Source organism: Numida meleagris, chromosome 3 (assembly GCF_002078875.1).
Source record: "Numida meleagris isolate 19003 breed g44 Domestic line chromosome 3, NumMel1.0, whole genome shotgun sequence".
Lineage (NCBI taxonomy): Eukaryota > Metazoa > Chordata > Aves > Galliformes > Numididae > Numida > Numida meleagris.
In genome coordinates, this window is record NC_034411.1 from 68,655,912 (window position 1) to 68,682,988 (window position 27,077).

The 27,077-nt window shown below is 38.1% G+C and overlaps 1 protein-coding gene across 3 annotated transcripts in view; it reads left to right on the plus strand.

The window, feature by feature from the left end:
- Positions 1–27,077, plus strand: part of PREP (prolyl endopeptidase) — a 103,487-nt gene that overhangs the window by 21,654 nt on the left and 54,756 nt on the right. For all 3 annotated transcript variants that reach the window (XR_002436681.1, XM_021390980.1, XM_021390981.1), the window contains exon 7: positions 4,501–4,606. Coding sequence is in view for 2 of the 3 variants with exons in the window: in XM_021390980.1 (XP_021246655.1) it covers positions 4,501–4,606 (106 nt within the window). In the remaining variant the exon portion in view is untranslated. The remainder of the gene's footprint in view (positions 1–4,500; positions 4,607–27,077) is intronic.

A 27,077-nucleotide genomic window follows, 5' to 3' on the forward strand; every position in this document is an offset into this window, starting at 1 on the left:
TAGTTTTATCTCTATTGCCACCTATCTTGCTTTCCCTGGAAGCTTTGATCTTCCCATGTCTGAGCACACAGAATGCAGTTACTACTTTGACAGTTTGGCTCTATTGTTTACTTTATTTTATTGGAAATGTGTTACCAATGCAGTTAACCTTGTTCCATGTACAGAGGACACTGGTGTTTGAAGAAAAGCAGTAGTTCTTAAAGTTACTATGGATGCAGGTCCAAATGTGGGTTATAATGGTGTAAATATCTGCAATTAAAAAAGAGAGGTTAGTTTATCTTATTCTGGACTCGAGCATGTTATTGTAATAACTGATTTTTACTTCATTATTTTTAATGGCTTATGCAGCGATTATTTTTTTCTACCTTGATGATAAAATGGAAAAAGTGGTAAAACATGTAATTGTTTAGTTTAAAATGGCATGGAATATATAGTTGCCTTAATATAATAATAAGCATTCAAAGGACCCGTGTTTGTGAAGTAAAAATAGAGATCTCTTCTCCGTTCTGAATCTTTCAGCGGTGAAAGATTACTAATCAGGGTGACTACCCAGGTAGTACTCAAAGAACTAGCATTAATATTCATGGGAGTTGCTGTCAAGCCGCTTTACTTGGAAGGAAAGCATTGTAATGTCTTTACTATTGACTTTTTAGTTGAGGGGTAATACATAAAGCCAGGAAGTCAGAAAACCCTACAGCCTTCTCCTGTTTGTTCTTTTTTGTTTGCTCGTTTAATTATGTTTGAATTTTAGATCTGGAGTGAGTTTCTATGATACAAAATAATTAACTTCACTTTTGCTGTGGATCCTCATAGATTGTTACAGCTATTCTAAATGCAGAAGATAGGACTATTTGGGGTTCCTTAAATGACTTGCATAATCAATATTTTTCTTTCTTTTTCAAAATACAGTTAAGTAGTTGGAAAGCTCTTTTTACATGTATGCAGTTCTTGGGCTTTAAATAAATATGTTTATATCCATTAACTTATCTAAGCCACAGGAAAACTGCTTCCTCCCTGAGTATTTTTCTAAGGAGTGGTTACCTTTCATGGAAATAGAGAGAACGAGTAATAGGAAACAAAATTGGTACTGAAAATAGACAGTGTTCCACTATAAAGTCTTTGTAGAAGAAGTTTGGCTTAAAAGGTGTAATCCTTGAAACAGATAGAGCATTGCTGGTGAGTATACCTCTTGTAATATTTCTTTGTGTTTGTGTAGTGAAAGATGGTTGCTGAAAATACTCCTGAAATAACAGATCTAATCCATTCAAAATTGCTGTGTGACTGCATAGTGGCTGCAAAACTACAAACTGTGTACCAACATCATCTCTTTAAAGGAATCCTGCTTTTACCAGTGCTGAGTTAGGGACTGTTGCTGCGTTATGCCAATAAAAACATTGGTTGTTAACCTGGAGGTTTTGAAAAGCATTGAATGGATTCAAGAGTCAACTCCGGTTGAAAGGCTACAGATCTACTTCTGTCCTATTTTAATAGGAACTAAGTGTCAGATTAAGATGTTTAATTGCTTTATAAATTACCTTTTATCAGTGTGTGTTGTCTGAAATAATAGGAATCATATCAGTGTGAGGAAAAAATGAACTGATTAGTGTTCCAAATCTCTCTCAGAAATTCTTAGTGTGTTTCTTTCCAGCTTGGATGAAGGGAAACATGAATTTACTTCTGAGCCAAGCTGTCAGGTCTGAAGTTACAGCTGTCTCCTTTATATTGAACTATGAATGGATTCTAAGATTTGAGTGAAGTGCTGATGTGGCATTTCGATTCCTAAGTTTGTGGGCCAAGAGCAAGGATTGCAGTTTACCTCATGAAGATGTATCTCTGTAAGGATAACCCAAATGTAGTTGGGAAATCCTGTTTCCTTTCACCATTTGGATACCTAGTCTCTTGTCTGTTTACAGTATAGAAAGGTTGGGGCATTCAGGCTGTGATTATGTATTCATCAGTACTACCAGCTGAGCTGTCTTCAAAGCAATCTCTGCCACTATTACTTATGTTTCCAGTTGCTCAGCAGTGTCTTAGCTCAGCCATTTGTGCAGCTGCCCAGTGAAGTGAGATACTGGTCTGGCAAAGGGGGCTTTCTCTATATCTCTTTTTTTTTTTTTTCTCCTGGACTTTTTTCCTTGTCCAGGTTTTTCTTTTTCTGCATAGAGCAGTGGGGACTGGTTTTTGAGCATGTTATTTTTTTCATTTGGGTCAGTTCTCCAGCACGATTTGCCACGCAGATAATAAATGCCTGTACTGGTATGATTAGGGGAATGAACTCCCACGGATACCAGCAACCCTAGCAGAAAGAAGAGCTAGAGGTGAAGACTACATACATCAGTGCTGCTGCCAAAATTTGTTCATCAAACTGTAACTTTGCAATGTGGATCTCTAAATCTGCAATATAATACTAAACATTTTAGCATGCAGCAGTCAACAGTGTCTCGTCCTGTTTCTGTCACATTCCTTTGGATTATAGAACTCACTGATGTAAGAACAGCTTCAGTGATGGAGGCAGACATAATTGGCATCCCACCAGGAATGTGCTTTGGGAATTCCTGCTTCAAATTAGACATAAACTGCTATCAACTCTTCACTCATCCAGTCGGGAACGTGGAAGGAAAAACTGATTAGATGTGCTCAAATTTGTTGTCATGAGGGGTTCTGAATTGCCCTTGCTATGACAACACATGAGAAAATGGCAAATAAGTTTTCTGTCTTGGGCAAAGTGAGCAGTTATCTCTCAACTGTTAATTCATAGCATCGAAGAACAAATCTGTGTGGGTTCTGGTTATGTCTGAAAGACTTCTGTGTGCCTTACTGTTGACTTCTACTGCAATGTATATTTGTATATGCCACTTGCCAGTAGCATATTTCTAGAGTTAGTGACGAAGAAACCTGGCACTCGTACAAGTATGAACAGTTATTTAAGCAACGTATTGCAGTAGTTTAATTAGTTAAAACTGACACCTTCAGTTGATTTTTGTCTAAAAATACAGAAGATGCTTTTCTAAGAGAGATCACCTAGCCTTGACTTCAGTTCCTGAATATAATCCATCTGGGAAGGAGATGGCAAAATGTCTCAATATTGCTGACTGCCCTGTTAAATGAGTAGTAACTGTTTCCTATAATGTTTATCTTGGTCCAGTAGGAATCTTGGGTGTTCCTTCCTGTTCATCTTGTTAGCTTTCAGATGTATGGCCTTTCTTTAGTGGCATAATTCCTTGTTGATAAAAATGCTTATCAAAAAGGTAACTTGGAAATGCTTGTTTGCTGGTTTTAGTTTTTTAGTTAGCTTCTGTGTACTGAGAATTGGTTTTATATTCTACAGTGTTGCTTTGTGCCTTCAAAACCATGGATCTGCTTGAATAACTGTAGAGCTACAGGTTAATTTTTCTGAAATTTATTTTGCATAACTAATTGTAAAAATACTTTGCACAACTAATGTTATGAATATAAACTGAAATAAACCATTGAGTAATTAGAATCGATGAATAAGGATTTTTTTGAAGGTGTTTAGCACCAAATAGAAAGCTTTTAGAGTTCTGTTTCATGTTTTGTAACTAAAGGTTTAAATTTCCATTAGACATTGTCGTGTAAAAATGTAGACAGGAAACAACGTTCTACATCAGTTGTTAATAAAACATCTAAACATCTGGTAATTTTGGAATAAGCTCAAAAGAGCTTAGTAAGGAAAGGGAAATTTTAAATTGATTACTTCCTGTTATATTATGCCTTCCCTTTGTGGACTTGCACTTTCAAAAACTTTGCAAGGAAACAAGTTATATTTACAAAATTTGAGCAGAAAAAAAGGCTTAAATGATGACTTTGTGTACCAACAGACACAACTTTGGAAATTTTATCATGTGTTTGTGTTTCTGTAATGGCAAAACAAAAAGCTTCATCTGAAAATTTATAATGTGTTTGTACCTTATAAGGTTAATTTAGCAGCAGCATTAGATTTTTGTGTAAACCTGATGAAAATGATAAAAACAACAATTTTTTTAAGTGGCTGGGAGAGAGCAGACAGCCTCTTTGCAGCTCTGAGGATGTGACTTTTAGCAGCTACCTTTGGAAATTCATTGTAATTAGGCACACCATGAATCCAAAGCTGTCTTTACCATCTCGTTAAATCCTTCTCTCGTGTGCTGCTGTGAATGCCAGTAGGGCAGTGTTTGGCTTTTTCTGTTAAAAATAAATTGACGTAGCAAGCATGTTTGCCTTATGCATGGACTCTTTTAGATCAAATACGTTTAGTATTAACCTTTTTTTTAGTTAAAGATGAGAATAAACGGATACAGCTGTTTTGGTTTTAATCAACTTAAATTTTTTTACTTGTTATTTGCTGATAATACTCCTGTGGTGAGTGAGAGTTCTTGCTGAGTTCTCATATTTCATATACATCTGTTCATTCAACTAACTGTAGCGTTGACTGATTTTTTGCTAGTTTTAGAGACTGCCTTTTCAACTTGCATTTTTTATTTTATTTTCTGTAATTTATAGATATCAGATGATGGTCGGTATGTCTTGCTGTCCATTCGAGAAGGGTGTGATCCAGTGAACAGATTGTGGTACTGTGATCTCCAGACAGAGTCTCAGGGTATATCAGGTACGTGTTTTCTGGCTTTGTAAGTTTTTCTTCATTTTTCTTTCATTTCATTATTTCATGTAAAATTTGAAATATATTTGCATATAGATATTTACGTATCACTTAACATCTTATTTTCTGATGCACAGAATGAGAAAACATGCGCTTCTAGAACCTGGTTTTCTTTGTTACGCTTCATTAGATAGAAAAAAATATTCTTAGTTTTGTAGTTTGTTTAAAAGGTCCCAAGGAAAAACTGAGATAATATAGACACCCTTAGCACCCTTCCATCTTTTCCTACTCCACTAATATTTTTCAATGCTTAATTTTTTCACATTTCAAAAGTGCACGTCTCTCTCTTCAAGCATTGATCTCCTTTTTGTTTTCTTAAAAAAAAAAAGAAAAAAGCAACCTGATTCTCCAACTTCTATGCAACACTTTTCACTCTCTAGTGAAATGATAAAAAAGCGCTTTAATGTATTAGTCATAAAACTTGGCTCTGTAGTGTTGTTATTCCTAGTAGATAGTTCCACTGTAAGATTTCAAATAAGCGTTTATAAACTGTTGCTTATTTGTCTTCTAGTTGGATTACCTTCTGCCTTTTGCGTATTTGGCATATTAGCCTCAATACTGTGGGCAAAATGTTTGGTACTTCAGTCATTATGGTGAATCATTTTAATGATCAGTGGCTTTTGTGTTGCCAGAATACTGGCATTGTTGAAATCTCTTCCTCATTATATGCTTTGCACTGTACACAACAACTTAATTCTTTGACTCTCTGCTGCTTTTATTTTCAAAAAACTTCAGGGGTATTGAATACTGCAGTAGCTCCTTATTAAATATTGGATTTAAGCAACTTGTTCTCTTGCCCATAGACAGTATATTCAAGGCTTATGAGAATGATTAGAACTGGTAGCAGCTCTGCAGTGGGGGGAGGATGTATGCTTTTGTTTCTGTGTCAGTTCCTTTATTATACTTCATGGTTGCGTGGTCTTTCCTTAATTAGTTGAACAAGTCTTAGTACAGTAGATTGAATTTTGGTGATTCAAGGGTTAAAGATGATCGTTCATACTGCTAAACTCCTTCCCAGGGAGAATATTAATTTTATTGTGTTTGTGTCATTCTGCCCTTTTATAAATGATATTTCTTAATTACTTTTAAACTTGTCTACTACAACTTGTCTAAGACAAAAATGGTAAGTTATGTAATGCCCTCTTGAATGTAGAAAATGGCAGATCTAATGACAATCATTACAGATACTTGCTGTGGAACTCTATTAGAAACATTAATCTGCATAGATAAAACTGTTTAGTATAGTGATGCATTTTTTGTAAATGATAAATTGGATTGTCATTCAAGATGACACTTTACAGCTAGAGAATACATTAAAAAGAGTAGCTCTCCTCCCGTATTTACCCTTCCGTTTATAGATAGATTGAATAACCTTGACAGGAAAACTAGTGTGAAGCCTTGACAGACCGTGGATAAGATAATGAAGCTTCAATTTTATACTGCCTGGTATAAGGTAAAAGTACAGTTTAACCTTTCCAGGCTTGGAAATGCTGCTTTAAAAAAAAAATATTTCCTTTGAACCAGTGTTTTGACTTGTGTTCTTGTTTGTTTGTGGGTGGAACTACTTTTGTCTCTCTACATTCTCTCTTTTCATGTATAAAAGGAAAGATGTAGGTATAACAGTTTGCTTGCACAAATTCTGTTTTATAACCTCATGTACCTTTGTTATCTAAGTTGCCAAATGCATTTTCAGTATAAAGACTTATCTTTACCTATGTCTTCCTGCCTCTGTGTTAGTAAGCACCGACTTAACAATAGACATATGGGATGTTCCTAGAGAATATTTTCCATTCTTATGTAAGCACCCTGAACCACTGGTCCTCCAGTCTTTGTCCAGAAGTGGTATATTTGAGCAAGCATTAAATGTGTAAGCTTAGTTTTCTGACTGTATCAACTTAGACCACAAGAAGTGTGATTTCAGCTCAGTTTGTAATTTTCTGGGTCAGCAAATGTAGAAGTAATTATTTGTGAAGTTCAGAGAAACTAATACCGAATTTCATTAAGTTGATTTAGATAATAAATGAGCAGCTCTAGAATACGCCTGAAGTGGAGTTCAATGGCAGGTCTGTTTCTTAATTTAAGACTTGCACTTAACTGCAAATTAGTAGAGACTGTTCAATAATGTTCCAAGGGATGCTCAGATGGGTTATGATGAGGACATTTATGTATAATGGAAGCACATTCTTAAAAACCAAGAAATATAAAATACTGTCCCTCCTTATGTTATCTATACATTATGATTTATATGTGTAAGTAGTGAACCATGTGACCAGTCTTGAAGGCTGAAGAGTCAAGTCTTAAGTATCTGTGCTTTTAAAGCATATTGCGTTATCCTTCTATCATCTAGCTTTTTGAACATATTTTATTTATAATGAGAAGAATTCATACTTTTGGTTAAGTCTAAGGGACTTCTTACAATTTTCTTTCCTCAGAATTATTGACTGTTTAGTCTGAGCCTTTTTACTTGACCTGTTTACGATGACCTGTTTATTCAAAAATCGATGGTAGTGTTCAGAATATCATCTTTCTTTCAAAAAATATTTATATATGCATATAAATAGGAAGAAAAGGAAAGAAAAAAGCAGGACAGTATTTTTCCAGTGTCCTAGATGGTACTTGAAATAGAGAAATAATTATTTTGTCAGACTTCTTGTTTTTTCATCTCTACTTGATTTTTTTTAATCCAAGTTGTCCCATAATGCAGTCATTCTTCAAAATTTTTTAAATTTTTCAAGCCTTACAGTTCTTTAAACTTATTTGGGGAGCACTGAACAAAAAAAGTAGTGAATCTTTTTCAGAAGGTAAGAGGTATACCCTCCCTGTTGTTTTTTTTTTTTTTTGGAGGGAGTGGGAAAAGTGGGGATCTTGGACGAGATCCATCTGAGAGTACTGAGGGAGCTGGCAGAGGAGATAGTCAAGCTGCTTTCCATCATCTATCAGCATTCCTGGTCAACTGGAGAGGTCCCAGAAGACTGAAGTCTTGCCAGTGTGACTCCCATCTACAAGAAGGGTCATAAGGAGGACAGGCCTATCAGCCTGACCTCGGTGCCAGGGAAGTTTATGGAGCAGATTGTCCTGAGGGAGATCACGTGGCATTTGCAGGACAACCAGGGCATCAGGCCCAGTCAGCATGGGTTTGTGAAGGGCAGGTCCTGCTTGACCAATCTGATCTCCTTCTATGATTGAGTGACCCGTCTGGTGGATGAGGGAAAGGCTGTTGATGTGGTTTACCTAGACTTCAGCAAAGCCTTTGACACTGTCTCCCACAGTATTCTCCTGGAGAAACTGGCAGCCTGTGGCTTGGACAGGTACACTCTTCACTGGGTAAGGAGCTTGCTGGAGGGCCGGGCCCAGAGAGTGGTGGTGAATGGAGTTAAATCCAGCTGGCGACCAGTCACGAGTGGTGTTCCCCAAGGGTCGGTGCTGGGGCCTGTCCTCTTCGGTGTCTTTATTGGTGACCTGGATGAGGGCATTGAGAGCACCCTCAGTAAGTTTGAAGATGACACCAAGCTGGCAGGAAGTGTAGATCTGCCTGGGAGTGGGAAGGCCCTACAGAGAGATCTGGACAGGCTGGATTTCTGGGCTGAAGCCAGTGGGATGAGTTTCAACAAGACCAAGTGCCGGGTCCTGCATTTTGGCCACAGCAACCCTAGGCCACGCTACAGGCTTGGGGCAGAGTGGCTGGAATACTGTGTAGAGGAAACGGACCTGGGGGTGTTGGTCGACGCTCAGCTGAGCATGAGCCAGCAGTGTGCCCAGGTGGCCAAGAAGGCCAGTGGCATCCTGGCTTGTATCAGAAATAGTGTTGCCAGTAGGAGTAGGGAAGTCATTCTCCCTCTGTACTCAGCGCTGGTGAGGCTGCACCTCAAGTACTGTGTCCAGTTTTGGGCCCCTCACTACAAGAAAGACATTGAGGCCCTGGAGCGTGTTCAGAGGGGGGCGATGAAGCTGGTGAGGGGTCTGGAGCACAGGCCTTAGAGGAGCGGCTGAGGGAGCTGGGATTGTTCAGTCTGGAGAAGAGGAGGCTCAGGGGAGACCTCATCGCTCTCTGTAACTACCTGAAGGGAGGTTGTAGTGAGCTAGGGGTCAGCCTCTTCTCTCTTATAACTAGTGACAGGACGAGGGGGAATGGCCTCAAGTTGCGCCAGGGGAGATTTAGGCTGGATGTTAGGAAATACTACTTTTCTGAAAGAGTGGTCAGGCGCTGGAATGGGCTGCCCAGGGAGGCGGTTGAGTCACTGTCCCTGGAGGTGTTCAAGAAACGTTTAGATATAGCGTTGAGAGACATGGTTTAGTGGGGTTATTGGTGGTAGATGGATGGTTGGACTGGATGATCTTGTAGGTCTTTTCCAACCTAGCTGATTCTATGATTCTAAGTGAAAGCAACTGCTAATCTTGACACATTTGAAGTGGTTGTTTTTTAAAATTGATATGTAGCATATCTTTATAAATATCATTTCCATTATATCATCATGAATTTGTTTTTTGAAATAGTCTTTCCCATAATCAGTGTGCCACTGCATAGTTTGAAATGCCCACGCTTAAAGTCATGAGTTAAAGAACTGTCTTTCACTTAGACAAAATTGCACCAAAATGCAGTGAACTGATTTTGATATGTGATTTATTACCCAAAAAGTCTATTTCAAAATGTCTCATTAATTAACTTAGTCTCCCTTTCTTGATTTTGATTGCTAGTAGTGCAGTCTTCTCCTTTGACAGGAGGTAATCAAATTTCCTAGTTGTTTAAATAGTTTTCTTTAAAAAGGTGTTCTTACAATTGAGTAGTAGAACCATTGAAGATAGGGAAAATAAATTCAATGATAGTAAACACTGTGGGCCTTGTGGAGCTGATTGTAGTTCTTTTACTATTTCCTTGAGACAGTGGTTGCAATGATAAAAGCCACTTGTTTGACCTGCTTACTTAGAAGTGGATCTGTAGAAGTCATGTAGTTCAGTGTTGCAAACTCAGTACTGAGTGCCAAAAGTGCCAGGCTGTTGTTTGCTGGAAGACTGAGGGAATTATGTCTATGAAGTTAGATTATATTTATAGACCATTAATTTGTTCCCAAGATGGGGAAGGTTATCTCTCTTGGGAACTAAATTTCCATTTTACTTGAATCATGAAGTATGGAATGTGAGAATTTCCTATTTTTCAGAAGTCAAAGTTTATTTACATGTATTGTTTTTGATGGTTCAAAAGTGAGGAAAATGAGTTCTGAAATGCAAAAACGTCAGTTATTACCACTTCCTACTCCTCAAAAAGCAGAAAGAATGTCTTGGAAGATAGGAGTTGAGAAAGGGTCTCCTTTATGTTAAGAATTAAAGTAGCCAAAAACTGGAGAGAGTGAAGAAAAAGCTCCTGTATCTCTAGGCCAGAGGTAAATTTGTAGGGGGTGGGTTGAAAATGGTAGAGTATGTTGAAAAAGTGAATGTGTGCATGCACATTCTCTAAACAACATTCTCTTCTTTTTTCACCTGTGATGAAATTTGCATTAAAAAATTCTATGTCTTTTTCAGTGTCAAGATAACAAAAACAATGAAAAAGTTGCATCAAACCTAGATTTGGTGTGTCCTTATCTACTATATTAAAAAAGGTAGCTTTTATTAGCTAAAATGCATCAGATCTTTTGATTATTGAATATGCATTGTTGAGAGTAATTTCTGTGTTCGTCTCCAGAGATTCTGCAGCCTCAGGATCTGCCGAATCCTCGAATGAGTCAGTAGGAGTAGGATTAGTTTCTTGAAAACAGTGTAACCTTGCCTAAACAGAAGCACCAGCTTGTTCTATTCAGGAAAGATCGTACAAAGAAATTTCTCTTAGCAATAACCCATCTGTTACCAATACTGTTCTCTGAATGAAATGAGAATTTTTTCCTTCTCATAAGCCTTATCATTATTTTTCTATACCTTAGATGGTAGTGTCATTCACTAAAACAGTGGAAAAAAGCATTATAGTGTCTTCCAAAGGTGGACTTAAATATCTGCTTTTCCAAAATATAATGTTTTGAAAGTTTATTATTATAGTTTAATCTTGTCTAATTGCAAGTTAAAATGTCAACAAATGACTTCATACAAGTCTGTACATCAGATTTCAGAATATCTGACTTACATTTAAAATTTTTTTCACTAGCATAAAATAGTGGCAAATAATGAGAGGAAAGGAACTGAAAGATTTTGGAAAATTGCAGTGGCTCCTGTCCTTTTAAAGAGGATGATTGATCTCATGACTGAGTTACTGTATAGGCTTGATGGACTTACGGTATGAATTTCCTACAGAACTTGCATACTTTCTGGATGGTGACACTCATTATTTTAATAGAAGTTCTCACTTAAAACACAGGTACAGAAAAGCACCCCTTCCAGTGGGTTGGTTTGTTTGCATTGTTGATGTTTTTAGCAAGCCTTTGTCATTACCAGTAATTACTGTGACCTGAGATGGTTCAGTTTCAGAACCGATCCATGGAATAAAAGGAGCAGTAAGAAATGGGTTGGTTTCTAGAGAGCTCATTTTCTGTCTGTTCCTAGACGTAACAACTAAGTTCTAAGTCAATTCACAGTGCATTATGCAACTGGCTGTCTTTGTTGAAATAGTGTAGCACTGGAGTATCATTGTAAAGGAGGACTAGGCGATGTGGTGGTATATGGTTTAAAGGATGTATGGGGTGAGCAAATGCAGGGTAGTAGTGGTTGCTTTCTAATTTGTAGTTCCACTTTTTTTGGCTGGATAATAACTGACACGTAGATTGAGTATGTAATAATAACAAGGTAAAGTTATTTAAAATCTCTTTTGATTTCATGTTTACATTAAGCTAATCCTACAGCTTGTTACATTATTGAATGCAGTGAATTTCAGTGTGGCTAGGGTGGGTAACGAACTTTCTTACATTATGCTGTACTGCAGAAATGAAGTCACTGCTTAATTCTGTTAGAAGTAATGGGAGAGTTGCTTCCAGACCCTTCATGTCTGAGAGGAGGTGATGGACATAGCTGATGTGTTTCAGGTCATTAGCTGGGTTTTCTGTGCTCTCCCTGCAACTATTAAGCAGAAAGAGTCTCTGCAAATTACAAGTCTTCAGGATAATTACAGGCCTAGATCTCCTTGCTGCTCGCAAAGGTACCCATGGCAGTGAGGCTGTTATCTCTCATGCTCCCTAAGATTACAGGCAGGGGAAGAAGCAGAAGAGACCACAAAACTGAAGATGACTTTCAAAAAATTGAAAGAGAAACATTCCTCCCGTGGCCTTTGAAAAAAGTGTTAAGTGGAGGTGAGAGAGAAAATAAGCCAATTAAAATGCAGCTGTTCACAAAAATATTTCATAGAGAACTAGTTGCAGAACTCTTAAATGGGCATTTATCATCTCAGAAATTGTACTGATTGGAAGAGAGGGAATGAGGGATACTGAAGAAATGAAAGCAAATGTTAGGATAGGATAGGTATTAACACTCTCCCAGCCAAAACTGGGACAGCCTGGGATCTAGCAGATGATATGTCTGATGTAGGTACCTTTTACTTGCTTTAAGGATGTTGTGCTTTGTCAGTGAAACTCCAATTTAGTGACCTTAAAGAAGAGATGAAGTAGCATTACATTAAAAACAGGAGGCGCTTGGGTTACTCCAGTCAAAATGACATTACGTTTTGTAGAAGCTTGCTGTGGTGAGATGCATACAAGCAGTCTGACTTTGCAACTGGAAACTGAAAAGATGAACACTGTTATATTTTTTAACACTCTGCGAAAGTGAAATTGACTGAACTGGGTACTGAATTGCTGAAGGCAATTGACTGAAGAAAGTGACTGCCAAATATGCCAGAGATGGTGGTTTTGTAATGAGGAAGGAAAAAGTAACAGCTGATAATTAAAAAGAAAAGAATACATGGACTGTGCCTCCAAACGAAAGTATCATGACTAGAATTCTGGTAGCATAAATGGTTTTGTGGTAATTCTGTGCTTAGGTTGTCCTTTTTTCTTTCCTTTTTCCTCTCCTTCCTTCCTTCTCTAATGGAACCCTGATATCCCTGTTTCACATGACAGGTACAGTGTCTGGACTTGTACTGTAAGATATGATGGAGGAAAATTCTCTGAGTTATAGAAGTGTCCTTTATCCTGTTTAATTTCTTTGAGATGCATTAGAATTTAAACTGGACTTTAAGCAGCAGATCAAAGCAGTAAGTGTATGTGAGTATATGTAATAGCTAAAGGTGCACTAACACTGTAGAAGCTCACATGCTGATTGTACTGATGGTGTCTCTCTACAGCAGCACAATGGCTATAACAGCAAGGTGGAAAGATAGATCTGACTTCTAAGTGGGACAGAAAATAGATAGGACTTGCCTTAACTACAGAGGGATTGGACTAATAAATGGAGAATATTTATGTTTGTCCTAAATACTCTGCAGGCACATTAAGCATTGTTAGACCTTCTCTTACTGAATAGTAATGTTCAGATATCTTGCTTGAGGCTCTTGTATTATGTGAAAGACCTTTCTGTTGCCGTAGAACGACTGGGATTCCTGTGGTGGTATGCTGTACAACTTAGTAATTGCTTTAATGTCTTTTTTTCTCTTTTTAAAAAGCCTTAAAAAGAGGTAGAGTGCACAGATGGCATATATGAGGGTTATACTCTGGAATATTTCAAGTCTGGTATCAATTAATTTCACATAGTTCTGAATTTGTTTGCATCCTGAAGTCAAATTTTAGGGAGTTACACTGTGACAGAGTAAATACAATATTTAGGGAGAATTACTGTTGGATAGTTCAGGTGTTTAATTTGTGGGATTTGTGTTTCTAATTTATTATTCTAGAAATGTGATACAATTTAAGGAAAAAAACAAAAACCGTTTTTACTTATCTATTAAGAAAGCTCAGAGTAAAGTTTATTTTCTTTAGTCTGAAAGATAAAAAATGAAAAATCATTGTCCTTCAAACAGTACAGTATGCAGTTGAATTGTTTGGCTTACATTCGCAGGAAAGAAGGGGAAAAAATCCATCTTGGGAAAAGAAATGAAGTAGGAAAGAAAAGTGATGAAGCAGTGTATTTCATGTATGGAAATGAAAAACACTCATCAAATACTTGCTTGAGAGAACTCAGAAGATGATTGTGAATTCAGAAATGAATCAGCTACTATGGGAATTATGGTGCAACACAATTTAGCCCATAGCAGGTTTACAGGAGCTAAGATATTTATTTCCTCAGCAGATGGAATGAATGTGTAGTCTTCCCTTTTTACTTTTATTTACATATGAAGTGGTTTTATAACAAGAAAAATATTTCCTTTTTCATTCCAAATTGCATTTATTAGTTTCTGGCTGTTTTAAAAAGATTAATACCTCAGGATAAGCATATCCAGGTGGAAAAAAAACAACAAAGCAGCAAAACCCTTTTTACTTCCTTAAATTTTTAACTTCTTTTCCTATTTATGCTCGATTACATGCCATCTTGTTTTTCACTGGATATCTAGACAGTACAAATAAATCTGCAGCTTTTCTGTGTAAGAGACTGAAATGGGCGAACCAAATTGTCCCGTGAGAATCGGCAAGAAATGGAACAATTAAGTAAGTCAGCCTTTTTTGTTAATTCATAAGTAGTAGGAGCAATGCCTTACTTTCCAAAGCAGCAGGACAGTGTTCTAGCTTTTCCTTTGTGTCTCATTCCAGATAGTGATTTGGTTTTTTTTCTTTACCCTGCTGGTCTCCTTCTCTGACTAAGAGAATCTGGCACTCACTGATGTTAATTTAAAGTGTTTTGTTGTCTCAAGGTGCCTAAGTTAGCTCCCTTACCTTTAGCTGTCTTTATTGTTTAAAATAATTTTGGTTTTTTTTTTTCCCCACGTGATTTGATGTTTCCATTTGCAAGTGTGGGCATCATCTTCAGTCATCTTGCCAGTGAGGAAGAATTACAAATAAGGAGCATGATGTATATTTGAATGTTTTGTCCTGTATTGAATAGTTTTGTAACATGATATGGACATTAAAATATTGAGATGTTTCACTATTTGTCTTTCAGGTTCTTTACTACCCCATGAAACCCACAGTCCCAAGCTATATTTCTATTTTGTTAAATTCAAAGAGATGCCGAGGCCATAGAAAAAGATGCATGATAAATCTACATACTGAGCTACTGGAATTAGAAAGTAGGCAGTGTTGAAGTGGGAGGCACAAAATTGAAACTACATGGGATGCAGACATTCCCTCTGCTTTCATGCTGCCTCTCTGAGGTATCACAAGATGTGTAAGGAAGCAGTGTTTCTCCTGTTCCTTTTGCACTTTTTCCAGTCAGCTCAGGATGTAAGAAGCACTCACCTATGCAGTGAGAAGACCTGATTTCGGCTTTCTTGCTATATTAAAGGATTTGATGCAGTCTCTCCCACCTATCAAATACTGTAAACATCAGACTTCGTTATTTATCTTTCTAAGCTGTTTGTTCTTGCATGTAGCCAGACACTGCTTGAACTGGCTTCCTCTATGCTAGTAAACTTAATAGATTGGTGAATGTTTTCTGGCACTAAGACCAGCTGACTTTTAACAACCTATGTCAATACTTGTGCTACCCTCTTACCCTGCAGTACTTGGGTGGTTGCGTTCAGATTGCTTATTAGCAATGATTCCTAGCCTTAAGTGATATCTCAACCTGGAATTTTTTGGAGACTAATTTTTTTTAGTATTGATGTAGTCTGTGATTTTACACAATTGAAAAGGGGTTGACTTGTGCTGCAGTCCCTTTTCAGATGTTCCATGGAACAACTGCTAACATCCAAGACTTCTCAGCTGCGTGCCATTGCAGTTTTCTCTGTTTTGGTGAACGTTTATTGTATCACTTACTCCATATGCAGTGAAAAGTTTTGAGACAGTACAGTGTACTCAGTAACCCAGAGGTTTGAAGATAAGGAAGCTGGAATGTATTTCAACTCACCCTGTATTTACCAACTCAGTTTGTAGGAATCATTGTGTTAATAGTAGTGGAACTGCTGGCATCGGTACTCCTGACCTCTAATGGGTAGAAAATCACGTGAACAAGATGACTTCTACTCTAGTGATAGCTGCTTAGAAGTTAATCTAGTCTAAGCTAGCTGGCTAGGGTCCTTCTGTCTTTGTGGAGATGAGGAAAGTGGTACTTCCAGAGAGTGATTTTCTCTATTCTAAACAATGAAGAAGTAGCATCTTTCTTTTCATGAACTACATCAATATTCTGGATTAATAGCTTGGTTGTACATATTTTAGTGTCACGGTATTATCTAAGGGTCTGCATCTGTGACAAGGGGGACAGGCCCGAAAGAAAAAAAAAAAAAAAACATTAAAAGAGGAAGGAAAAAAAAATTGCCGGCGAGTAGGGGCTGGCCCCCGGGCGGTCCGGCAGCTAAAGAGGCAGAGAAGCCGTGGAGCCGCACCCTAGGAAAACAAAGGGAAGAGGGGAAAAGCAGGGGACTCGTAGGCGGATCTAACACAAAAACAGCGGCACCAATCTGAGGAGGAGCAACTAATTTTACTAAATATATAAAAAATGAGGCTAGTAGAATTATCATAGAGAGTTTACAGGCTGAAAATCTTACACAGTAAACTGCAGGAGGACCACATGCTTTCTCCGCCGGGCAGGAAGGAACAGACCCCGCGTCTCCCACACGGCTTCACCCCCTCCCCTCCAACGCAAAGGCCCCTGGGGAGTGCACCTCTCCCTCAGAGGGCCACACCAAAAAAGGTAGTTTGCAGTAACAAGGGAATTAACTCTTTAACTGCCCGTACCTTACATGGTGTAATGATGTGGAATACCGACAACAAAAATCACAAAACCATAACATTTAGGTAAAAGTCATCCCACTAAAAGTTATTATACTGAGTAACTACCTGAATGGCAAATAAGGGAAGTGGAATGGTGGCATTTGTATTTGATGGCAGAAGCTGTAGAGGACTTTGGATCCCTTATAGTAGGTCCTGTCTACGTAGGCTATGTTTTGGAAAAACTGAAATGGATACCTTAAGCAATCCAAAATAAAACCTCTCCTTCATTATGAAATAAGTGTTTTATGGTTTATGGAGTTTCAAAATGGTTAGTATGATCATGTAGTGTAATAGCTTACATATCTCACTAGCTTCCATGCCAATTTTCATTCAGATGTTAGAATTTACTTCTTAGTGTGCAGTCCTCATTTTTTAAAAGTAACTCTGTACAGGTGTACTAGCCAGATAGGTGTTTTGCTGGGAGTTAAATCTATCTTGCCTATCATTTGTACCTTCAAAGAGCAGACTTTGTTAGCAGTATAATCCTGTTAAATAGAATCAATCTGTTATTCTTTTAACGAGTTTGAGAGGTTTGTATTTGTGCCATTTCTCCAGGCTGAAGAAAGTCTCTATTAAATGCATTCCAAAACCTGGCATGGTTGTAAACTTTGTCATATTTCTCTGCTGATCTTGAATAGTTCTCAAACACCATCAATGCAGATTCACATTATCCTTCCTTTAAAAAAAATGAGTATAATCTTTAAGCCTCAAAAAGGAGATCTTGTTCAAACTACTGAGCAATTGATTCTTTTGGATGTTATTTTTTTCTGTGGAACTCAATCTTTTTAATCTCAGGTAATTTATCCATTGCTGCTAATGTTTATGTAACAAAGCAGTTATGTTTTTAGGGAATGCCAAATGGTCTTCACTTAGGGAATGGTAATACAAAGTAGTCTGTACAGTAGCCAAAGTTAGTCCATGAATTGCTTGTAGGTAAGAATTAAACTGCATGTCTTACATGTTTCTTCAGCAATCACTGTGCACGAGGGCTAGTGATGGAAATAGGGTAATACAATGCTGAATTTATCTTTCTCAGGAAACTCACGAGAAGCTTTATCTAAAATTGAAGTGAGTGGTATGATTGTGCTGGTGGATTACAAATAGGTTGCGGCAAATAAATTGACAGAACAGCTTACCAGATTAGATAAGTCTAAGGAATTCACCCATGAATTCTAGAAGAACTCAAGGTGAAATAGCCTAATTGTTGAGGTAGCGTGTAACCTTTGACTTAAAACTAACCTGATAACTTAAAAAGGAAAGGTAGCAAAATAATGCAAAATTTGTAGAAGACTTTTGTAAATACTGAGGAAAATTGCAGACTCATAAATCTGATGTCTGTAAAATATAAGCTAGTAGAGAAGTATAAGAACATACTTAGTAGTTAGCTGAGTAAAAACAAGAGTCTCCTTCGGTTTTGGAAAGGAAAATCTTGTCTTACAAACCAGTTGGTGTTCTTTGAAGGGAATGTAGGTGAACTTATTTGTACAGTCATGCTGGATTTCTGAAAGGCTTAAAACTGAGGACCTCACCAAAAAATTGTTCTTTCCAGAATGAGCACAGCCTGGAAAACATAGAACATTGTGTATTTTCTTTGCTGATGTTGTCTTTTGAGATGAGATTCTGTTTTCACTCCATGCTTTGTCTTCAGATCAGCCTCTTAGCTTAGATGCTATATGTATTTTAAGTCAGAATCTGACAATTGGTATTTTAAGTACTTTAGGAAAATATGTTAGTTGTAGAAATCTGCTGGGTCTTTTGTCAGCTGTGCTGTACGTTATAGATGATGTCAGCTTGTCCAAGAAAATTATTTCCATGTAGGGAGAACCTCTGGCTTAACTTTCTCACAAGTTATCTTTTTTATGAAATATGGTTTGCCCAATATTTGCTAGTTCATAATTACTTTAGTAATTATGAGTTAATACATTTCATTAGCTTCCTGCACAGCATGAGTTGTGGCTTCTCTTTGTATATACTCACTTTGTAAGTGAGTTAGTAATGATGTAATGAAAGACTTTATGCAACCGTGGCTTGTTAGTTCTGCTGTAGTAAGAACAGTTGTCTTGTGTATTCATTGATTCTTTATATATTTCAAGTGTTTGGGGACCCGTGGAAGTTGGGTTGCTCTGTGTAGGATAAAAAGTAGTCTTGAATCTAAGTGGAGACTGCATCTAAGAAATGAGAGTAGACTGCTTTCTCTTTTCTGTATAGGAATGCACATGATACTCTGTCAACAGCCATGGGTTAATTGAGTTTGCAGTATGATATTCTATAATAATCCTTGCCAGTGTGTTTTCCCTGGAAGATAACCTATGAAGCCGTGCTTCTATTTCCTTCCACTAATATTAAAGGAAGCATATTTTCTGCTTCTCAGGTTAGATAAAATGTTTTTTATGCTTTCCTTCCCTCCTTCACAGTACTCATACTGTGTACAGAGTGAGCCATCTTGCTCTTCAAATATTCAGTTCGTTTACTAAGATTTTAACTGGGCCATTGTGAGCTATTTGTGCTATGAATGTGCCTTTCTAGACTAGAAAATCACTGCGTAACTTCTGACAAACGTGTAGCTGTTCTTTAATGAGTGCCGGGATTCTTGTTTGTTTTGTTTCTCTGTTTGTCAGCTACTGAACCAACTAATATAATTTAATTTTGGTTTATGAGGTTCAGTAGCAGAGGTGCAACAACTGTACATTGTGTCAGTAAGGATAGCACAGTGGGTTCATGTCCAGGAGGCTATCTCTCATTCAAGACTCCAGAACTCCCTACTTCTCCTGCAAAGCTGAACATAAATCTCTCAAACACTGACTTATACAAATTTTTTTAAATGATCTAATGCTGTATATTTATTAAAAAAACAAACAAAAAAACCAGCGCAATTGTCCAGTAGCTCAGTATTATAAGGCACAATTTTTTAGTAGCTGTTCTGTTAAACTTCTCTCCTACAGTACTGGCAACGCTCTGGAGTTTGCTTGCGTGTTGAACCAATCAAGCAAAAAAAATTTCTCTCATTAATCACCTTTCTTACCTGTTGTACTCAATATACCTGAAAATGCATCATACTAACCAAAGAGCTGAATGCACAGCAATCAAGCATTTATGTATTAGAAAACCTTGCTGTACAAGTTTTTTGTTTGTTTGTTTTTGTTGTTTTTTTTTTTAAAAAAAACTTTTTTCCCCTAACATGTTTCTCATTGTTCCTGTGTCTGGTAATAACTTTTTCCTTTTCTCTAGAAATTGTTTTTCTGATTACATTGTCAGCCTTGACTATTTATTTTTCTGAATCTGTGATTTGGTGCAGGGAGAAAGGGAGTTAGCACAAATATGTAGGCGTGCAAGGGAGAGTAAGTGAAAGCTCTTTAATCAGCCTTGGATAAAAACTTAAACCAACATGACATGGCCAGTTGGTCTTTTTGAAGTTCTTAGTACTGACCTTTTTGTATTATAGCAGTGCCCAGGAAGCCTAATAAAGAATGGAGATGGTCTTGTTATAGGCACAGTAGAGCTGATTTATGAATCACTGCCTCAGAGCCCTGAACAGACCCACTGTCTTCTTCCTGGGGGAAGCTGCAGCATGAGAACAGAGTGAGAAAGGAGGGGCACAAAGCAGGTTGGGGTGCAGAAGAGGTAGCTCTCTTGCATTCTCTGAGTACCTGTCAACTCTGAAAGGCTGCTGTGGTTTCTGGAAAGCAAAAGACTTAGAGAAATAGCCAGTTGAAAAACACAGGCCTAGGTTGTTTGATTGGAAGAGATTTTCCTGTGAACACAGGTTTGCAGATGCTGGAGATGTAGGGACCTTGGGGAGAGGGGATGGGGGTGGGAGAGGGGATGGGGGTGGGAGAGGGGATGGGGGTGGGAGAGGGGATGGGGGTGGGAGAGGGGATGGGGGTGGGAGAGGGGATGGGGGTGGGAGAGGGGATGGGGGTGGGAGAGGGGATGGGGGTGGGAGTTCTTACATTTGGGTATTAGGGAGCAGGGACTTTGAGCTGCTTTGGAAGCTGATAGTTTGAAAAGAGGGAGGTAGATGAAGCACATGAAGGAGATAAGCTAGTTAAAATATTGAAGAACTACTGGCTTGAAAGCGGCAAGACTGAGCAAAGACTAAAGTTCAGTGTTTGCTGGTTGCAAAGTTGTCAAATGGAACTGCTTTGTACAAGAAGCAAGGCAGACTGCAAGAAGGACTTTAAAAGCAGGGTTATCAGCTGTAAGAATTTCTTTATTCTGTGTTTTTGTTTAGAAGAGCATTCTATTTTTCCTAGACAAGCTGAAGAAACATGCTCTGTGGGCAGGCAGAAAAGCAAATATTATGTTTGTCAGCTTTCTGTTGATATTAGACTTCTGTGAGCTTTTTGTATTTTTGTTTAGTCTTGCAGTTTATAAGGTTGTCTTTAAAATAGATTAATAAAAAGCAGTGAACAATGCTATATACAGTAACATCAAAGGGATGAGTATGTATATTCTGTGTAGGCTGAAAGTGTAGATCAAAACCTTTGTAGTGAAAATGGACGACAAGAGAAAGGATAGTCAGAACAGTAGACATCAGCTAGAAAGCTGAGTATAGCAGGTGGGGAAAGACTTTTCTGTGTTTGAAGAAAGTTTAAAACAATAATTATTGAAACAAAGCCTTCCCATCCTAGTTCCCTAACAAATAGGGGAAAAAAATCAGCTGAATCTTGGAGAATACGTGACAGCCTTAACAAAATTGTGTTTGCTTTAAGAGAACAGTTTCATATCCTGTAAATGGTAATTCTCAATGGTTTTGCTTTTATTGTAAATGTTCTTAATTCAATGGGACTAATTAGCAATTAAGTTAAACAGCTTACAATTTGAAAAAAGATCTAATGTCTAGCTGGACATCACATTTATAAATAGTACTCACAATAAAGTTATTTTTTAGACTGTTTGTGGTTCATGTATGTTGGAGAAAGTGTAGTGTGAGAGATCACCGCTGGTTCCTGTTTTTCTGTGCTCTGTTCTGCTGCATGAGAACATAAGCTATAACTCTCTAAAGAAAGCATGTATGTTCTCTTCTGTCCTTTGTGTAATCATTCAAATTGAAGTAAAATAGAAGCCTTGAAACTGATGAATCTCTGCTCATAAATGTGCTTGATTTCTTTCTTTTGGGCTAGTCTTATATCTTGACACATCTGAACTTTTTAACCCAGAAATAAGGATTGCCTCTTTCCATGTTTCATTATTTTTTAAATTCAGAATATATTGCATTTCAATGATCAGTGAGTAGCCATCATCCACGGGATAAATTGTACTGAGAGCTCTGTACAAATATGACAAAGGTTCATTCCTTTCGGGGACACCTTGGTACTCCTCTCCTCCAGAGGTTTGTAAGTGAAGTCTGATCCTATGAGGTTGAGATGTTAATTTCAAACATAGTCCAAGTTTCTTGAGAATCTGCTTTACCTTTGGAGACCAGAATGACGCACTTAATTAAAGACTTGTGTCTGTGAGGAAGAAAGAGGGGGGAAAAAAGAGTCATTTTCTGTAGCTGTCTAGGACTGAGTGAGAGCTTAAAAGCAAGCCATGAATTGCATGATTCAAAATGCAGGTAGTTTTTGATGCACAAGTAGCTGATGCAAGCGAAGGGCTGCATGCTGCCGTTCATTTTCCAGGATATTTTACCATCGTACCTCTAGTGCCATGAGACTGTCTTCCAATTTGAACCATAGCGTCTACTGTGAGATTATCTATCATGTTGAATATAAAAACTATTGTGGATTAGTACTGTGATATAAATTCTGGAGTAAATGCTCAGTTTTCAAAATCTCTTCTCATAGAGAATATTTAAATTTGGAAGACTCTAAGTGTGTGGATTTTCAGGTTTGAAAAATCTCTGAAATAAAAGCCTGATGAATCTAATTTGCTGATATGCTGCAATAAAAGTGCTTCTGCATGAAAATTCAGACACTTTCTATATAGTGACTTGCTGACCTTCTGTAATTAAACTGTTGGCTGGAATGAGTAGAAGCAGCGAAAATTAAAAGATAATTTAATCTGCCAATCAACATAATTACTTTTGCAGAGAACATGCTACCACTTTTTTTGGTTGGTTTGGTTTTTGTTAGTATGTGAGACACTAGAAAAGGATGATGGCTATGTAAACTAGCATTCTAAACATCTTGTGGCTTTTGTCTTCACGAGTGTCTTCTCTGGTGACAAATGGCATGAAATTTTATAGCAGGGATATAACTTTTCATATTATTTTTTTAATTAAACTTCCTTTGGTATCCACAGTGACAAGTTCAGAAGTTGAGCTAACAAGGAAACTTTTGATGCTGAAAACATCAAAAGCAGTGTTATGTTTTTCCTTAAGAATACTTTTTTGCATCCAACCAAAACTACACAATGTAAGATGAAGTATAATTTCATGGCGATTAGTATTTATAGCTTTACGTGATTGCTTTGACTGCTGGAATGCATGAAAAAGGTTGGATGAGAGTTTTTCTTACTCATAACTTTTTTCCAACATCGGATGAAAAACTGCCATTAGCTGATCAGTAAAAACTCTGTCTCTCCAGTCAGTGTAGTGAGGAGGTTATTTGCCACAAATGGATTGTTTGGCCTTTCCATGAACCATGAAATACGGAAGGAATTACTGAGAACATTTGCAAGCTGATGAACAGTGACTCTCAAGCACTCTGTCTTTCTCAAAGAGGGCTGATGGCAGGCTCTCTGTGATCATTCTTGCTGTTATAATCACAGTTTGTTCAAATTAGCTTTTCCTTCCCTTGTAGTTTTCATCAGTCAGCCACGAAGCTGCTTCATCATAGAGAGCCCTCAGCAGACCAGTGCATGTTTTGCTGTGTCCTGCTGAGGACTGAATCTGTGCTGCTTACTGATAATGATTTCCTTTTTGATCTCATTGATCTGAAAATTTTCTTTGAAAGTTTGTGCACTTTGTTATTTTTGCTTTAATTATTGCTAAAGAAGGGTCAGCTCTGTAGGATTATGCTTTTCCACTGTGTGGCACAACTTTTATTAACCATCAGATGAAGGTTATAAATCCTGTTCCCGCAGTTCCAGTTGCAATGCAGTTATTTAATGGTGGATAGCTCTCTGGCAAAATATGTATGCTAAACTGTCTATAGCTCTTCAGCAGTGCACTTCAGTGGAAGGACTGGCAGGAACAAGGATTAAGTTATAGTAACAGCATATAGAAAATTATCAACAGCTTCAGCCTCATGCTTTTCCTGCATGTAATATCTCATTGCATGCTTATGTGGATTAAACTTTGAGTCTTCAGTGACTTTGGTGCTAAAGGTAAGGGAGCCTGGACTAGAAACGCTTCTCAGTGGATCTCCTCAGACATATTCTCAATAGGTTGCTAGTAAAACCTGCAAGTCGTAATAAAGATCTTGTTCTTCACCTCTCCCTGCCTTCCCTTCATTTAAAGAAGAAAGATTTGAGTGCACCACCTCCGTCCTTGTCTTCTTGGAATTACAGACTTTTCTTATTTAGTGCTTATTTATTGAGTTTTATCTATCCAAATATAAAAATTAAGAACAAGTTTTTGCTTTTTGCAAGTGCATTATGTTTTTAATTCACTTTGTCTCTCTGACTATTCTGAGTTACAGAGTTAGATAAGTTAGTGGGTTTGGGGGGCTTTTTTAAGTCATGACTTCCAGATGTATTGTTTCTGTTACTTGAACACTGTTCAGAGTTTGAGATTGAAACAGGAATCCTTCAACTGCCTTTAGATCAGGGTAAGCAGCCTTCCACTCATTGGCCTTGGCGACCTTTTGTAAAAGTATTTAAAGGGTGAGAAGAAACTGCTTTGATAACTAGATACATGTATGTGTTTGCTTTTGGTCATGGATATATTCAGCAAGTGAATGTCCATCCAGCTATACAATGGAACGCATGCATGTATCTTTCACTGTTTGGTAAGAATGAGTGTGCTGATCGCACAACAAGTGTACAGAGATCTGGCTGCAGTCTGGCCCATAGCATGTCCATCATCCTTGCTTTGATGGAAGATCTGGGCACCGTAGCTCCAATTAAGGTATTTTCATAGGTTATTATATTATATGTAATATTATTATTATATATATTATTATATGAGAACTTTTTAGACTTCATCATGCTTCTTGTCTGTTTTGAATGCTTGTCTCCTGTGTCTTGTCTAGCTCCTGGGAAGAGTGTGAACCACCCCTGTGGAGTTCTCCCCAGTTGCCTTGTCTTAGAGAAACCATGTAGTTCACCTCTCTGTTTCCATAGCTTTATACCCTTCACTAAGACATACAGGTTTTGTTTTTGTTGTTTTTTGTTTACTACAGTTGCTTATTCACTAGTATCTTCACGGACTTTCTCAGATTTTCCCTGGGAATTGGAACTTGTGACATAGTGTTGAGAGAAAGGACTTGGGAGGCCTTGTGTTATCCCATCTATTCTTGTGTATTCTTCGTTTTCCTTCTGGTGGTAGTTATAATGTGGGTCCTCCATGGTCAAGCAGACTTTCCTATCTGTACTGCATGCTAGACTGCTTTTTTGGTTACCTCTGATCACTGGAACATCCTCTTCTGTTGGTGATGCTTATGACAACAGCTCTCAGCCTTACTCATTCAGCTCCTGTAAGACCTGCTCTGTTACCCATGTATAGAGAATGTTCTGTAAGGAAATGAGCACTGCTTAAAGCCTACAGTACATAGTTTGCCTTGCTTTTGAGTGTTTGATCAGAATCATAGAATGGCTTGGGTTGGAAGGGACCTCAAGGATCATCAAGCTCCAGCCTCATCTTCCTAAATTCATGCCAAGTGAAGGCTGCACGCAGAATACCTTCCATAGTACTCAGTAGCTACCCATATAAACAAAACACACCTGAAGAAACAGAAGAGTTGCACTTAATCTGGTTACACTGAGCTTAAATCTGAAGTCTGTCCATCTACAAGTCTGTCTACAGACTTGTAGATGGATTTCTGACACAGAAATGCAGAACCTTTGACAAGGTGTACTTTGCATTTCAAATTATGTTCCTTTAAACAAACTCTCCTCCTGGTGTAATGTGCTGTTTTCAATAAAAATCTGCTTTATCTGTTCCCCTTGGTGCTTTGGGTCCTGGAGAGAGCAGTTTGAGACAAATGGGACAACTCCTTTGTCTGGCTCTACCTGTGTTTTCGTGCCCACAGATTACCTAGTGCTGGCCCCTCACTGTAAGTCAGTCAGCATCTCCTATCTCAACCTGTGATTAGTTGATTACACTCACTAATCTGTCAGGGAAAGAAAAATCCTGTAAAACAGATGAATGTTCTCCTAGGTTAACTAATTTAATCTGCTATACTGTTCACTCAAGCAAATGCCAAACCAAGCATGAAAGTGATGGCCTGCTGCTGGAGGAGGGAGATAAAGGAAGGTGCAGTTTGGGTTCAGTCAAGCTTCTCCTATGGCTCGTAAATCATGAAAAATGCTGCTCCTCTTCTGATTCTCTTTGCTGCTGCCTTGTACATACTGGTGCTCCTCTGTCTTAGTATTCTTGGTCAGGCAACGAAAGAGAGAACCTTATTTTGTAGTGCTTCTAAGGCAGATAAGCGCAACAGGAGAATAGGCTAGGAAGAGCAGGGTAAAGAACAACTCTTGGGTGATGAAGAGGTGCTGAATCAGCTCAGCGCTGTGGTCAGGCTTCTTGTTGGGGTGCTCCTCCGTACTGGCACAGCTGCAGGGTCTGCCCCTCCACTTGGGCTGGCACTAGGGAGACCTGGGCATCAGCAGCCAGAAGGAGTTCAGCCATGTAACAGGTTCCCCCAGCCCTACTCAGTTTTCAGCCTTATTGGAGCCTAGGGAAGTGGCTGTGCTGGTCAGCCAGTTGTTGTTCCTAGCCCAAAGGAAAAAGCAAAACAGAGTGATCTAAGGCGATGCTGGGGCATCCCTTTCAGTTGCAAGCTACATCTGAGTCAGCTGCAGTCAGCAATACAGATGCCCCTTCTATGGCTGGGTTTCTTCCTCTCACTGAAAAACTACAGCAAGTAGCAGCAGCAAATGTACCTGATGTAACTGTCCCTTCGAACTGCTTGTAGCTGCCTCGTTACTGGCTCTTAACTCAGGCCAGAGATTGATGTAATTAACCATTTCAGTAAGACAATGGTTTTGAGGTAATTCATCTGCCGTATTTGTCTTCAAAGCACTATATAACATCCACTTTAACAAGATGAATGCTCTTTATTTTTTTTTTTGTAATAACAACTTAGTGTATCCCTGTAGAGTATCGGCTCTCTCACTGTGTACTGACTGTTCTTTTGGGACTGGATAAATGAGTTGCAAGGCAGCTGTATAAATTGCTAGTGTAATGATATTGTCCTTTTTCTCCGCTTAATCCTTTTTTTTTTTTCACTGCAGTTTACAGTTACTATGTGCATTTACCATAAAAAGGGTTTTTTTCCAACAGTTTTGGGATTCCTTTTTATGAAGTCATGTTCTTTCTTAGTAGGATGATTTCATTCTGTCAGATACTAAAATATAAATGTGCCGGTATTTTTATAGTGTTATGCTGCAATTACATTTTTATCTTCTGAAACTGGTGTGTGTGTGTGTGTGTGAATTGAGATCTTACAACAGTTTCACTGGTATATATTAGAGTTAGTTGTAGGATAGATTTCCTGTTTTTTTTCTGGACTTTAAAGCATGTTTTTTCCGTAGTACTTCAGGGA